Source organism: Glycine max, chromosome 4, assembly GCF_000004515.6.
Source record: "Glycine max cultivar Williams 82 chromosome 4, Glycine_max_v4.0, whole genome shotgun sequence".
Taxonomy (NCBI): Eukaryota; Viridiplantae; Streptophyta; class Magnoliopsida; order Fabales; family Fabaceae; genus Glycine; species Glycine max.
This window is the reverse complement of record NC_016091.4, coordinates 49,867,843-49,884,711: the sequence shown is the minus strand read 5'-3', so window position 1 is coordinate 49,884,711 and position 16,869 is coordinate 49,867,843. Positions and strand designations below refer to the sequence as shown.

The following is a 16,869-nucleotide window of genomic DNA, read 5'->3' as shown; positions in this document are numbered from 1 at the left end:
TTTATATGTTAGTACTAATAAATGAATTTGCCCGATTTAAATTTGGTTATCCTAAAAGGCTTGAGTCCACCATCAATTCAACCAATCATTTGTTGGTAAATGTTAAAATATTTGTGCATTGAAACCTAGTATTTAATTATTAAGTGAATTCACTTATAAATATTACATTTCTTCCCTTTTTATGTTAAAATATACAATTTAATCCATTTAAATTAAGCACCACAAAAATAAACTACACCCTCTTTCTTGAAAGATGTTGATATTATATTATCATCCTCTCATATTAAAATATAGAATAAATTACACTTTCTTCTTCTTCTATGATATACAGGTATTATATTCTCAATCCATTCTTATGTATATAATATATAGTCTAGTCCATCTAATCTAACAATTAACACCATAAAAGAATATTCTTTAAAAATTCAAAGTATAATTTAATTAAAATATAAACTAAAATAATTTTAATTTACCAATTTATCCTTTGTCACTCACTGAAGATATTTTAAATTATGTAATTTATCATTCTTTCAAGTCACACAATCACCCTAGAAGCCCATATCAATTAATTCTCCCTTCTATAATAATTTTGAATGAATCCATATCACTTTTTGGGGTTGAGAAGAACATGATCCTAATTGATCATGTTGGCCTAAAGCATAATTGAAATCATCAATTATATCCTAGGGATAAGAGTTAGCAACTAAGATATCCATAAGATTAAGGGTGACAAAGTGTCCAACCCAACCTATTATGGCCTTTCTTACCACCAGTCTATCAAAATTAAGTCGGGTCGAGATGACCTATTGAAAATGAAAAAAAAATTGTTTTTATTTCATGAAACTAACTAAAATTTACAAATTTAGCTAAAGAACCTAAAATATATTAATAACTTAGCCTAAATTTTTTTTGAATATAAAATTTCCTTTTAGTATTAGAGGAATTGAGTTTATAAAATAAACTAACAACAATAAAAAAATGTTTATTTTGATTTTGAAGAACACTAAAAACATAAAAAAAAATACATAGAGAAAACCCTAAGCCTAAACACCTAATAACATTTACATATATTTCTTTTTAATAAAAAAATACATAATGGCTTGGCAGGCCAATTCGCCCCTGCCCCTCGATAGGCTACTGGGTTGCTAAGTTAGGCGAGACATGCTAACAGGTTGAACCACTTAGCTTGACCCACCATTTTTTGCAAGTTAGGGTTCTTACCACCCGATGAGTTACAAACTCTTTGATTCCTAACATATGACACTTGTACCTATTGACTTGTAACTAATTCCTTATTTTGAAAAAGAGTAGACCCCACATGATCACCAATGACATTGTTGATCCTAGGCATCATTTCTTCAACTTTATTGGCTATTTCTCTAACCTTTAATGACTCAGCCCTAACCTTACTGACGTACTCCTTTGACTTATTCACTTCTGAATCTGTCATGATCCTATCTTACAATCAAATTAAACACTCATCGCTTCCAACAATGTTCTTGACAATTGCATGTGAAATGATGTTGCTAACTTCCTTTTTGGGATTTTCTTGTTTTTATTTTTGCTAAACTTGCAAACAATCATCCAGGGCACATAGGTACTATGTCAACTCATTGGCAAGTGCATTAAATTGTCACAACTAGTAAAATTACTCGAAAGTCCGAGTGTCAAATCCATAAGGACTTTGTTTGTACTTGAGTTGGTGTATATACCAATTTTTAAGCAAGAGAAGAGTAAAAAAGATAAGGAATTGTAGATGTAAAATTTAAAGAAAGTAAAGGATAAGAATGATAAGAAATTTAAAATAGAAGATAAAGAGAGGTAGGAGATAAGATAAAAATTTAAAGAGATAAGAGATTTAAAGATAAAAAAGTAGAAGATAAAATAGATAAAAGATTTTAAGGTAAAAGATAAGAAAAGTAGAAGATAAAGATAATGATAATACATTTGAATGCTTAAAGATAAATTCAGAATTTAAAATATGTTGGGACCTAACATGCCAAAATTACATGTGATGCAACTTTAATAATTTTTCTCTATCTAATATTATCTCAGTTTTGACCCATATCTACTATGGTACTCTATCTTTGTTTCCCCGCATGAAGAACCTAATTTATCTATTTTCTCTTCCAAATTTCTTTGCAAAGATAAAATAGTAAATCACATTAAGAATAAGATGCATGAAATAGGCTAAACAAACATCGCTCGATTCCTAGCAATGATTTCATTTAGATGTTCTTTCCCAATTCTTTAGAAACAATAAAGTACAAAAAAGAACAATAAAAACCAGAATTGCATTAAATAGATAGTAATAAAGAGTTACATTGCAAGAGGTTGCCCTGTCAGGCTTCCAACAATGAGAGTTTAGCCTCTCAAAGTCATGAGAGACTTTACATTTAGGGATTGATGAGAATAAAAGAAGAGGGATGGATAGAGGAGGAGAAGGAGATAATGGATATAGTAAGAGAGTTTTCCCTATCTGAAATACTCATGCTTTGGATGTATTTATTAGAGAGCTTTGAGTCTCAGTGTGTCTTTTTCCTTTGCGTCTTACTCATTTTATAGGCAGATAGCTTAAAATTCACGCGACCTCGTGATAAACAGGCCTTTTGGGTTTAGTGAGTATGACGATGATCACGTGCCTTTGAGCTTCTTCTTGGGCCTTTTTCGCGTTAAGCTTGTGCTAGTCCAATATTTAACTTTTTCTTCAAGGTTTTTTCTTCAAGTTTTTGCATCAATTTTTCCTCAAAAGCACTTGTAATTTCCTTCTTTTGAATCCTGCTGGTAAAAAATTAAAATAATATTAAAATTCTCATTATTTCATTAAAAATAACAATAAAATAGAGAAATTTTAATCATTCTTAATCAAAATTGAATATCCATTAAATCTAAATTTCGCATTTATCATAATGCATTCCTCATTTAACACATAATTAATCTTGTTGCTCAATAATTGGTCTTGAGGAATAACTAGGGCTTACTTCAACCTTACCATTACCTTGACTTGATGTATGCTCTTGCACCACTACCTCATTGGCCTTCGTACATTCCTCCACATGGTTTTTCCTTATTTCTCCCCTAAAACAATTCATTGATCCTTTTAGTGAACGAAGCAACCCCCACAAAAGCAAATTGTATGTAACCCTTCATACTAAAGTTGTAATGGTAATCCTTGGACAAAAATATGTCTCCAAAGGTTTATCGAGGTCAAATATGACACATATAAGTACAAATTTGCCATGAGAATGTACGAAAGTCAAATGATCAACTTTAAAAAATTGCCTAAAGTAGTCATACCCACCCTTTTGAGGAGATTTTCATTATAGAACCCAATAAGAAGTTTTTGAATTTAAATCCACATTGTCACTTTGCAAGATTTTTTTTTTTTTTTGCATTCATTAAATAGAAAAATTTCCATCCTTGGATAATAAGATAATGATCCACCACCATCCATAGACCTTCAAACAAGACAAATTTATAATCGTCCTCACTACTAAAAACTAGTTGATTGTAAATCAATTATTTGAATTTTGCAATTCTTTGTCCAACTTATTTGTAGTTTTACCTCAATAGCATGAAAACTCACCATTTTCCCTAATACATTCACCACCAAAGTGTTGCATCAAGGCTCCACTCAACTTAATAGTTTTCCATCTTAAATAGGAATCACAAAACCATATGCATTTTCACTCCCTCCTTGCTTCTCTTTTGGAACATCCTACAACAAATCATTGTCCATACTCACGTATAATAATGTTCAAGGGTCGGTTTGGTTTAAATTTTGGGGAAAATGAAATCAAAACAAATTGATTTTCATTGATTTGGTTAGGTTTGGATTTATGAAAGTTTTTTTGGCCTAACCTAAACCAACCTTATGAAGAACAAGTTGATTTGATTTGGGTCATCAAATTTCTAATTTTTTTTAAAAATATGTTTTTGAAAAAAATAAAAGCCAAAATTCACAAATAATGATGTCATAAAATAATGTAAGCAACACATTTATAATGAAACACAATCAAAATGACACAACAATGAGTTACATTGTTACAAGCATTAACAAATATAATATAAATAATAATAGAAATATAGTTGGTTTAGTTAAGGTTTGTTCAGGTTTGGAAAATGTAAACTTGATACCTGAACCAATCAACATTGATTTTTAATTCATTTGGTTTGGGTTGAATCTGAACAGAAAAAAATCCAAATTAATTTAATTGGTTCGGTTTGAATTATCGAATTTGTTGAGTTGATTTGAATTGATGAACACCAATAAGTGTTAGTATTTTCATGAATAAAACCTCATCTTCTTACAAGTTTTAGTAATTTATCCTTATACAACCTTGTGATCACCTCTGTCGTGCATCCCCCCACCCTCCTTCACCTTCTTCGTGCTAATATTGTAAGAAATCTTCTTCTTGATTAGAAACACCTTTACTCGCCTTGCCCTTCTCTAAAACCCTAGCAAAGTTCACTATCTTTTTCATACCTTCATAATCTAATCTCATCATCCTTCACTTTATGGTCAATCTCATCTAATTATCATTCAAGTTTACAAGAATACATAGGTCTAACTCAATTGCTAGGAATAATTCTTTTTCTGATTTATTTAGAACCCTAACTCCTTTGGGTGGATTTTAATTGAAGAGAAACATTAAGTTCTAGATGTCAATTATAAGAATGCTCATGAATCCTATCCTATCCCAATTAAGATGTCTGAAACATGTGATTCCTAATTTACATCTGGCCTCGTTAGCAATTTATATTGCAATATATACAAAGCCAAAGCACAAGTAAACTATATGGTAACCAATCAAAGAAAAACATTAACAACAAATGATTCAAATCTACACGATTAATTCAATTTCATCAATGATCGTTAGAACTGATCCTAACCTTGAGAAATCTAAATATTTTCTTTGGGTGATTGACAAATTTGGCGCTCTTTTGTAAACTATATATTTACAAAAGTGAGACTATTTTTATATTGAAAAAAAGTGAGATTGTTTTGAAACTAGTCACTGACATATGGTTGTTTTAATTAAACTACTAGCGATTCTTTTTCTGGCAGCAGTCACAAGAAGCTGCATAGATTGTTATGACAATGTTGTGACCAACCATTTGTTTTTACCGGTCTCATAATATTAGTGGTCATTTATTGTCAGGCTTTTTGAGTTTGCCAGAAAATCAGTGGAAAACAACCCTTTACTGGTGGTTAGTTTTAAAATAATTTCGTTTTGGTAAATAATTTTAAAAGCTAGAAACTGGTCAATCAAGTCCCCCCCCCCCCCCCCCCCCTCTCAATATATATACAGGGAATGTATTTTGTTAGAGCTTTTATTTTTTATTTTTTATCCGAGAATGTTTAAAATAAATACTGATTATAAGACTTCATCATCAAAATTAAAATAAATAAGTTGAGAGTTTTTTTTTAAATAACATAAAATCTAAACTATTCATATATATATATATAAAATTGAATGAGACACCCGGACCCAAATGGCATATTATATCCGTGCCACGAGTACGATAACTATGAAGGTTAATTCATTTATGCATGATTTGTGATATACTTTTGACTTACTTTAAATTGTTGGTTGTAACGTTTTGTGTAAAGTTTAGTAAAATCAGGGCATTTATTACAGTGATTTTTAAAAGGAAGAAAAATACGAATCCTGCCTGCGTGTTCCCACTGTTGATCCTAATCGGTAACTCAACTTTGATCCCTGAATCCTTCAACCGTTACTTGATGCAACTTGGCCACCCATACTCAGACTCAGAAAGTAATGAAGGAAAAAGATAACCGATACTCAAAAGAATGAAAATAAAAATCAAAGCCCCATGAGTTAGATAGACATTTTTGGACTGACATATATATTTCTAACTTTGTTTAATTGCTCTCAAACCTACGTGTCTGTCTTTGCGAACAAGATAGCATGCAGACCGCAATGTGGGATTTACTAAACTATACAAGGTGGCCGGGATGCAATCCCTAAATGACGCGAAAGTTTTACATCCAAACCGTAACGATAATCTTTTTCACCTACATATAATATTAATGTATATATTAAAAAAAATACTGATTATCAAATTAATAATACATATAATATTTAAATTATTAATTAATTCAAATTATTATAATTATGTTTTTAAAAAATAAAATAACATTTAATAATCTCGGTATATGTACATGATGGTTAATGTATGTAAATTAATTTTTTATAATATTATTCTTTTCTTTATTACATTATTTATTTTATTATATTTATTTCTTTCTTTTATAAATATTCAACAAATACAAATTAATGTCACTATTTTATACAAGATTGTCTTAATGAATATATTAAAAAATATTGATTATAAAATTAATAATTTTTTAAAATGCAGTCAAAGTATATTAATAATGTTTTTAATTTTATATTTAATCAATATTATAAGGATATTTATTAGTATTTTTAATATTAAATATATGTAAGTGTTAATAAATAATTTAAAAATCTTTGTTATGACCACCGACCGAGGATGCGGACAAATTAATCTAAGATTATTTTAACTCAACCAATATATAAGTTTAAGTTTTAAATATATAAGTGTTGGTTTATAATAATTTTATCTAATTGAAGAAAGATGGCTTCTTGTAAAATATAGTTGTGGCCTTGCATAAAAAGTATCAAATTAAAGTACTAATTATCAAATTAAAATTAATTATTTTCACCAAAAAAATAATATTAAAGTATTTTGACTGTAATTTTTATGAACATTTAATATGATTTTTAATAAAAACAATTTATGTACACCAATACTACTTGCTGACACTGACACCCAAGGTTAAAGTTGGAAGCGAGACTTTGTTTTTATTTAATATATAAAATCAATAAGAGAAATCATAATTATACAACAAATTTTACTCTTTGGATTGAACTTATCAACAAAGTTGACAAATAATTAGTTAGGTTTCTTAACTATAATAATTAGTGTAAAAACGATATACTAATTAACGTTAGATTCTTAGTTGTATATATTAAAAATATTTTTTTCAGAGACAAAATTTATCTGAGTTAATAATTTAATATTTTAAAAATTATTAAACTAATCCAACTGAGTTAATTAATTCAATATCGACTTAAATTAGGTTAGAAAATGAAGTTTATATTTACATTTGATTTATTAATTTTTTATAAACATTTGAATTTTTAAAATAGACATATATTTATTATTTTTAAATACTAAAAATCAAAATAAAATAAAATATATATTTTTAAAAAAATCAAAGGCTTTGAAATGGGTAAAAAATGGATAGTCAAATACTTGATTAAAAATGATAACGTTTCTTTAATTTTTCACACAATTTCATTTGATCACTCAAATTAAATATTTTTATTTATTTATTTAATGACAATAGTTTATTACTACAATCATTTTATTACCCAAAAAGATCTATGCTCATTTATTGTCTTATTTTGAACACATATCATGAGATTTTTCCCATTAATTCAAGTAAACACTAATTAATAATGATAACTTTATCTAAATTATTTTTTAGATTATACATCACTGTATATGCTTTTTATTGTTTACAACAATTTTTTTTTTATAAAAGTACATGGTGTGTAATGTGTTTTTGGTTAGCAATTTTAGTATAATATTTATGAGATACCAATGTAATATATTTCATATAATTAAAGAAGTGAATGTAAGAGTAGAAAAAAGAAGGATATTAGGAAAAAATTAAACTCGGGTGTGTTGGCGTAACTTTTTTCCCAGGAAGAAACTTGAGAACGGCTAACAAATAAGTTAGTTGTAAATAATCCAAAAACAAAAACTAAAAACTAATAAAAGGTTAACCATCATCAAACTGCCAGATGTATTGGAATTTTTTTTGATGTCCAAAGTAAAATTTCTTTTCTTGGCTAGCTCTACACGTTTATATATAGAGCTCTCTCCTGCTGTAAATGCTAGACAATGAAAAAAAATCTATTTTTGACCAAAAGTAATTGAAATAATTAATTCTATTCCTTTTATTGTGAATTATTTTCAGAGTATAATTAATCTCTTAAAATTGAGTAAAATTGAACACATCAGCATAGACAAAAACCTACACCTTTAATTGAATTTTCTATTTGACTCATGCTTTTTGACAAATATATAGATTGATTGTAAAAAAAGTAAAACTAAAAATTAAATAGATTCATCACTCTGGTTGGTGAGTTGGCAACTCAGCAACACTGCCAACCAAACCAGGTTATGAATAGCCAGGCTTATAAAAGCAGCACCCAGCAAAGAGAAGAAAACCACCAAAGCCACTGCATTACCAATTTGAAACCAAAACACCAAAACCAAACCATGGAAATTGAAGTTCCTGTTGTGATTGTGGGTGCTGGCCCTGCTGGCTTAGCAACCGCTGCATGCCTTAACAAATATTCCATCCCCAACGTTGTTTTAGAAAGACATGATTGTCATGCATCTCTTTGGAGGAAAAGGACTTATGACCGCTTGAAACTTCACTTAGGCAAAGATTTTTGCAATCTCCCTCATATGCCCTTTCCTCTAGATTTTCCTACCTTTGTCCCTAGGGTTGACTTTTTACGTTACTTGGACAACTATGTCACCCGTTTTAAGATTTCCATCCGGTATACCCGGAATGTGGAATCTGCTTCTGTGGATGAAGAAAACAATGGGAAATGGAGGGTTGTTGTGAAGGACACAACAACAAATGCTGATGAGGTTTATGTGGCAGACTATCTGGTGGTTGCAACTGGGGAGAATGATGAAGGGTATGTGCCCCAGATTGAAGGGCTTGAAGGGTTTGAAGGGGAACACATGCATTGCAGCCAGTACCTGAATGGAAGACACCTGTATGGAAAAAATGTCCTTGTTGTTGGCAGTGGCAACTCTGGCATGGAGATAGCTTATGATCTCTCAACTTGGGGTGCAAATACCTCTATTGTTATTAGGGGCCCTGTAAGTCTTTTTTCTCTCTACATGCCCTTTACGTGGATTCTGCTTATTACAAGACAAAATATATAAAAAGTCGTGTAAATTAATCTTAAAAAAATGTAAAGGATGATACTTTTTTAGTCCAACCGGATACTAAAATACTTTTTAAAGAAAATTAAGATGGGTATTTTTGCTTTGAAATTATTTAATGATAATTTTGTGAATAAATTAATGAGAATTGTTAAGAACCTAATTGTTTCTAAAAGAGGAGATTCGTGGGAAACAAAAAATAAAATAAATGAAAAACAAAATTATATACCATGTTTTTTTTTGTATGCTTTAGACTAAAATATTTTAAAAAATTAAAATGATTATTTTTGCTTTGAAATTATTTTAATGATAATTTTGTGAATAAATAAATGAGGATTGCTTTGAACATGATTGTTTCTAAAAGAGGAGATATGTGAGAAATAAAAAATAAAAAACAAAAATATATGCCATATTATTTGTTTTTATATGTTTGAGATTAAAATATTTAAAAAAAATTAAAATGAGTATTTTTGCTTTGAAATTATTTTAATGATAATTTTTTGAATAGATAAATGAGGATGGCTTCGAACAGGGTTGTTTTGAAAGAGGAGATTGGTGGAATAAACAAATAAATGAAAAAAAATTATATGCCATGTTTTTTGTTTCTGTATTTTGAGACAAAAATATTTTTAAAAAATTAAGATGGGTATTTTTGCTTTGAAATTATTTTAATGGTAATTGTGTGAATAAACAAATGAATGAAAATTATGTTGGCCATCCATGTTTGTTTTCCTATTATATGTTGGCGATATGCATGCTTCAAAAAGGGCTTTCAGAATTTTATAGATCTAAATTTTATACATCTCTCTTTGTATAGGTTCATTATTTTACCAAAGAAATGGTTTTCGTGGGAATGTCCTTGCTGAAATACTTCAAAATGGAGAAGGTGGACAAGCTTATGTTGCTCATGAGCAAACTGAAGTATGGAGACATGTCCGAGTATGGCTTGGTCAGGCCAAAGGATGGACCCTTCTTTCTGAAGATAAAGGGTGGAACTACCCCTACCATTGATGTGGGTTGCGTTAGTAGGATTAAGAAAGGCGAAGTAAAGGTAGCTATATGGACTCACTTGATCATATATCTGAAAATACCGTTTATTTCATATTAATTCCTTATACTATTGATTTGGTTGTCACTTTTTGTATTCAGGTTTTCCCTGCTATTTCAAGCATCAAAAAGGACAAGATGGTTGAGTTTGAGGATGGACAAAATGGTCAATTTGATGTCATCATCTTTGCTACTGGATACAATAGCACTGTGCTGAAGTGGCTTAAGGTGCATCATAACATATGTTTTTCATAGGAGCATATAACTATTTATGTCCCAATAAGTTCAATTGTTGATTTCAGAACGTGCCTGAGACATGCCCTAACTGTTGTTTGTGTGACTTGGTTGTGTCCATGCAGGATTACAGAGGGCTGTTCAATGAGAATGGAATGCCAAAACCAAGTTTTCCAAATCACTGGAAGGGAAACAACGGTATCTACTGCGCTGGATTTTCAAGAAGGGGATTAGATGGCATTGCTTTTGATGCCCAGCGTATTGCTGATGACATAAAAAAGACTCTGAATGCAAGGAACTTACCCGGTGATGAAGAGGACAATTTTGCTTCCCTCAAACTCTTAGGAAAATAAGCACACACAAAAATAAAATAAATGCTGTAGTACAAGTATGGTTAAGTAATGAGTTTTACGTTTGTTTGTGTGTGGTTAAGTAATGAGTTCTTAGTATAAAAGACATAGCTGCTGAAGTACTTTTCCTGTCGATGGATCTTGAGTGTGGTTAAGTTATGAAGTATGGGATTACATGACCCATATATGTTTTTTATTTGGTGATCAGCTATGTCTCGTTCTAATTAAATAGAAGAAAGAAATATACAGAATGTAGAAGTTGATAAATAATATATTTACAATCCTTTTGTATTTCAATGCCTATGTTTTTTACTGCTACTTGCTCAAATTTCTTCTTATTCTTATAGATAATTAACACAGTTTAATAAAATTTACGACCTCGCATATATGCACAATTATTTACCTTTTCAAGCTGCTAACCTTTTCTTAAATGACTTATGACGACTTGTTTCTACGTGTACATATCTACCTTATATTTGTTCCAGCTGGCGGTAAGCTAAGACAGTTAAATGGAATGGCCCTAATATTACAAATTTAAGAAAGTAGATGCAGCTGCAAGAAAATCTTCTACCACATTTATCCCAGTAAGATTTTTTATGGGAAATATCCTTCACCTCGAAAACCAGTTCAGAATTTTTAAAAATTGTTTTTAATACCCTTAGTTTTTTTGCCTTTACTTCTTCAATAGTGTCATCAGCATTTGAATCCATTTCCTAGCTACATAAAGAGCGCTTCTCAAACTGCGCTCAACCCCTCGGCAACAACTCCATCAACACATAATTGTTCTTTAAATATCGAGAGTAAGAACAATATCAAAATCCAACCATTCATAGCAATAGCGCCACACGTAAATGCACACCTATAATTAAAATTATTACCTGATGATGTGATTGTTAGAAAACACAAAACAATTGCTGGCGTTCATGTATCATGATTTTCCTTAATTAAACAACGTACGTTCTATTGTTAAAATTTGGAGAGAATTAGTTAAGTACTTTACGATCTCAAATATAATCAAAAGAAAAGAAAACTATTTTGATGTTTACTAAAAAAATTAATTAAACATCATTTAATTATATCAATCTCATTTTATTTTATTTTTTCTAAGGTATCCTTCAATATTAAGAATGAAAGGAGTCATTGAAAACACAATAGATAATATTATTGGAAACACTTCATTCTAAATTTTATATTTGATCAATATTATATGAAAATGTTAATAAATAATTTTAAAATGTTATTTATAACCATCGATTGAATTTTCAGATAAATTGATACAAAATTATTTCAACTTAATTAAAAGTATGTTCTCATCTTAATTACACAATTATATTAAATATTGAGAAACAGAGTTTTGTGTGTTATATTCCCTCAAAATCCACCGACAGGGTGGAGAAGGTACTTTATATATATATACAAGAAAAATATTAATAATTCGACAAAATACTTAATTAAAGATACAGTGAATTGATATTTTAGAATATATTATAAGTACAAGCGAATCAATTGTAAAAGATGGGCATGTTTACCTTTCCAAGCAGCTAACCTTTTCTTGAATAGCCTATGGCGACTGATTTCTACGTGTACATATGTACCTTATATTAGCTCCACCCGGTCGTATGTTAAGAAAGTTTAATGGAATGGCACTAATTTGCAATTTAAGAAAGTAGATGCAGCCGCAAGAAAATCTTCTACCACATTTATCCCAATAAGATTGTTTTTGTGGGAAATAACCTTCACCTCTAGAATCATTTCAAAATACTGTAGGAAATAAAGTAAAGAGATAATACTTTTAGATTTGGAGCCTTGAAAGCAATAAAGTACATCAAATTAAAGAGATGACTAATTTTAGCAAATCTACTCTTCTATCTAGAGTGATATATTTATTATTCCACGATAATAATATACTAGCTTTATACAACATCCATGGGTTGTCAAGTAGTAGTCTTTTTTTGTTTTTTTTGTTTTTGGTATGCCTTGATAAGTAATCAAAGATATTTAAAAATTAATGAATCCACCTTACAATTTAGAGCTTTTGAAGCCTCAATCAACCACCCATTGACAATGTTTTCACCCACTAAGCCACTTTTTTGAAAACTAACCTTTGAACCATATATACAAGCTCAATTAATTATACGACAATTTTAATAGCCCAAATATGTCCCTAGCATTTATCACCAATTATGAGAACAACAATGCTATATAGTACAAAAGATTAAAGCACGAAACTTTCGAAAAGCTGCCTGTAATTAATTTTAAAATTAATAAATTAAAAGAAAAATGCTGAAAAGGAAATTTATTAATGGTTTAAGTCATAAGTGTAATTTCAGGTAGTTGTAGAGTCGATCACCAACAAAAGCTACATCCTGTTTGAAAGACAAGAATGATCGAATGACACCACATTCTCTGTAACCTTGATTATTCAATATAAAATCAAACTTGAGATTAAAAATCAAAACTTCTTTGATAGCATATATCAGTGGTAACAAGAGTGAGAACAAAGCTGAGTCATTCAAGAGCATTGAAATTGAAGTTTCAGTGTCACTAAAGAGGATCAAGCAAGGAGATGACCACGGATCTCCGATAGGAAATGAAATTGCCAGTCTTTCTTCTATTATAATTGAAATATCATACAAAAAATAAACTAAAACTGAAGGAGTAAGAGTATCACCTCGCAGTAAAATGAAACCCACGTTGGGAAGACACTCATTCGTGTAATTCGTACTAAACATCATTTGTTCCATTGAGCATTTTCCTTATGAGAATGTCATTAGCAAACTAAAGATTTGAGATATTTAATTAAGATCTACTTGTTAACTAATTGGAAACTGGACTAATTTATCCCAATAGTATTTTAAAATGGTAAAACAAAATATCATCTCCAGAAGGATTTTGTTTGTGCTCAACTGGTGTGTATTCAATTTGTGTGCAATTAATGAATGACTTGGGAAAATGCTAAGTAAATCATTTTTGGTTGCAATTTAGACGATGATGTGGTTTTAGACTAAAACTGAGAAAAGAAAACAAACACTGAGATTGATGACGAAAAGCGAATACAGGAGTTGATTATGTCGGGGGTTCTTTACCGAAACTTCTCTTGATGTAATTAAGGTAATTTTTCTCTATTTGATACTATTCTAGTTACCACCTACATTCGTGAAATTACTCTAACCGTGATTCCTCACACGAGAGAGTCTAATTTCCCTAGTTTCTTTCTTAATCCCTCAAAAAATAAATTAGTTGATCTGCATGATTAATAGAGAGAAACAACTCAGCTAAATTACCTCACACTATCCTTAGCAACGAAGTATTTTAGATGCTCTTCCAAGTTCTAAGGATTAACATCATTTCCCAATGCTTAAATCCTAACATAACATGTCAATGGATGATCAAACAAAGTACATGGAAATAAACATAGGAAAGAACAATGAAACTAGCAATAATATTAAATAGATAGTAAGAGTCTTTACATCAAAAGAGTTTGATGGAAAACTCCCAACAATGGGTTGTTTAGCCTTTCATGGTCATGAAAGACTCAAATGTTCAAAAGGATGTAAAAGGTGAAGGGATAGGGAATGAAGGTGAATAAGGGAAAGAGAATGGATTCCCAATGATTGTCTTCTTCCTCTAGCTCAAACTTTAAGGCTTTTTCTTGTCTCTGAATGAACTCCTCTTATTCTCTCCCATTTTCGCTTAAGAACCTTTCTTGAGTTTGAAATCCCGCAACTACGCGCTGAGCGCGAGTAAGTGATTGGGTGCTAAGCAAACCATGTGCACTAAGCATCCCTTCGCCTGACTGCAGGTTCTCTATGCTATTTCTTCATGCTGAACGGACACCCTCCTGCTAAGCGACAACAACTCGCTAAGCGAGCCTCACGCTCTAAGCGTGAAACATTAGACTTCAATTTCTTTCTCTATTCCTTGCCTACACATCTGCAAAATAAAATCATTAAAACAATATGAATTAGCAGTTTATGACACCTACTGCACAAAAACTCAGAGGATGTTAAAATTCCAACGATTCACACAAAAAGAAACAATAAAAATGGAAGGATATTGTTAATTCTTATATTTTAATTACATAATCTACTTATGCACAATAATTATCACTACTTTCCAATAGAAAAACCTCTAAAAAGGCCATTATTTACAATCTTTTTGAGCATGGCACTCAAATCTCTATTCCATCCCTAGCTTCATTACGGTTCAAAACCCATTTGTTGTTATACCTATTGAATAATACGAACTTCCTAAATCATATTCATACACTTTCTCTGAGTCAAACTTAAAACATACCAATTCTCATACCTTCCTCTTGAATTCATCAATGGTCTTATTTGCAAAGTTTATCTCATCCAGGATTTGTTTGCCCTTTATGAATGCAATCTAGTTCTTAGATATGAACTAGATTTCAATTTAAGAGATAAAATTAATTATTCTCTCATTCCTTCTTAATAGGGACATCTGACGAAGACTAAAATAATAAAATGTAATGTTACAAGACTTTAAAAATTACATATTATAAGAACTAAAAGAAAAACAAGTGTACCTTATAAGAATTAATTAAATAGATATTTAATTGTATTTTTTAATATTTTTTGTAAAATAAAGTTTGATTACTAGTCTGAATGATCTTAGATAATATCTTTTTAAATAAGATTTTGAATTTGAATTTTATGAATAAAAAAAATAATTATAAATAAAGATTAATTATTAATAAAATTAGTGAATATTTCACACATTTGAAAAAAAAAGTAAAGCATAATTGCATACATTCATCTTTAGCTGGATTTAATTCACTACATACATTTGCATATTTATTCTCTGATACGAACATAAATGTGTGTGTATATATATATATATATATATATATACACCCAGAAATCAGTAAACTGCAGAAGATATATGAAGATTCGTATAGATATATGCGTGATGCTTTATATCTAGCTATTAGATTAGACATGGTAATCCAGTTGAACATCTTTAGCCTTCAAAGGCTCATAGCACTCATACACTTCCAAGTGATATGACAAAGCAGACTTGTCAACAATCTCGCGGTGGTAGGACTTGCAAACAAAATACATCACAGTTTGGATAACAAGCATCAGCAAGAACAAATGAGACAGCAGCAAGAAACACACAATCCCAAACACTGTTCTGTCCACCGACCCCAAACCGAACACCTTCCATCCGTTCACCACCACCATCGAGAACAAAAACTGTGTTAGAAAGAACAAGAAGTTGAGCTTCAAAACAATCATCACGGACAGACCCATCTTCCCCTTTATCAACTCCTTGCTCTTCATCATGGCTTCATACCCATAAGAGTCTTCTAACACTGTCACAACACTCGCTAATAGCCACACCACGGTAAGGTACACCGACCCCACTAGATATAATATCGCTAAGACCGACAAAATTGCACCACCACCATTTCTCACACCAATTGTGAGTGCCCATATGCCTAGAACCAACACTGCCATAACATTGTAAACGAAGAAAGCAACAACGGTGCACAAAAATGTTACCATGAGCCTCTTCCATACCTTAGGGACAACGCTTAGGACCTTCTTGAAGGTTACTTCTTTGCCGGTGTAGAAGGAAGCGACGGTGTAAACAATTGCGGAGGTGGAGAGGAGGGAGAAGATGAGTAGGGAAATGAAGTAAAGGAGTTTGAAGAGAAAGAAAGTGGCCCAATCGGAAGAGAATGTGTCAAGGAGCTTTTGGTGTTGGGGTGTGCCGGGTAGGGTTTCGGTTAAGTCCTTGGCGTCGTGTGTGATTTTCCCGAAGAGGAGATCGGATACTTGGATGTGGATGAGGAAGATGAAGGAGAGAGGGAGGATTAGGGTGAAGGTGATCTGGGTGAAGATCTTCCTCCATGAAAATATGAGCTTGTAGGATTCTTTGTAGATGCCCAAGAACCCGAGAAATTGCATGTTTTCTTGTTCTATTGTGTCCATGGTTCTGTTTAATTATGGGTTGTTTGGAGAGGTGGAATGGGTACGGATTTTGCTAGGGACGAGTGACTATGAGGTTCTAAGGTGATTGTTTTATAGTGGAAGGGGATATCAATATGCCAAACAACTATTTGAAATTTGATTTACCAATTCGTTAAATTCATAGGACTTTAGCTTGGTCGACCAAGTACAAGTTGTAATCGACAAGAGGTTAGGTTCTTTTAAATAATATTTTGGGTTCTGTACAGTTGTATGAA

The 16,869-nt window shown here is 30.9% G+C and overlaps 2 protein-coding genes across 2 annotated transcripts; one reads left to right on the top strand and one right to left on the bottom strand.

Annotated features, from left to right (window-relative positions):
• The first annotated feature begins 8,220 nt into the window (after positions 1-8,220).
• LOC100818396 (probable indole-3-pyruvate monooxygenase YUCCA10) lies at positions 8,221-10,918 on the top strand. Its single transcript, XM_003522511.5, has 4 exons — positions 8,221-8,958; positions 9,842-10,075; positions 10,174-10,299; positions 10,431-10,918. The coding sequence occupies exons 1-4, from the start codon at positions 8,242-8,244 to the stop codon at positions 10,656-10,658; spliced, it is 1,305 nt and encodes a 434-aa protein (XP_003522559.2). The 5' UTR covers positions 8,221-8,241; the 3' UTR covers positions 10,659-10,918.
• A 4,478-nt stretch (positions 10,919-15,396) lies between these two features.
• LOC100817862 (uncharacterized) lies at positions 15,397-16,850 on the bottom strand. The gene has a single exon (XM_003522510.5). The coding sequence runs from the start codon at positions 16,613-16,615 to the stop codon at positions 15,611-15,613; it is 1,005 nt and encodes a 334-aa protein (XP_003522558.1). The 5' UTR covers positions 16,616-16,850; the 3' UTR covers positions 15,397-15,610.
• Positions 16,851-16,869: the final 19 nt, after the last annotated feature.

Excerpts from the sequence above, each read along its gene's own strand:
- LOC100818396 (XM_003522511.5), top strand. The coding sequence starts at position 8,242 with ATGAATAGCCAGGCTTATAAAAGCAGCACCCAGCAAAGAGAAGAAAAC. Across the intron at positions 10,076-10,173 it reads TTAAGAAAGGCGAAGTAAAG|GTTTTCCCTGCTATTTCAAG; the intron begins GTAGCTATATGG and ends TTTTGTATTCAG. Across the intron at positions 10,300-10,430 it reads CTGTGCTGAAGTGGCTTAAG|GATTACAGAGGGCTGTTCAA; the intron begins GTGCATCATAAC and ends GTGTCCATGCAG.
- LOC100817862 (XM_003522510.5), bottom strand. The coding sequence starts at position 16,615 with ATGGACACAATAGAACAAGAAAACATGCAATTTCTCGGGTTCTTGGGC.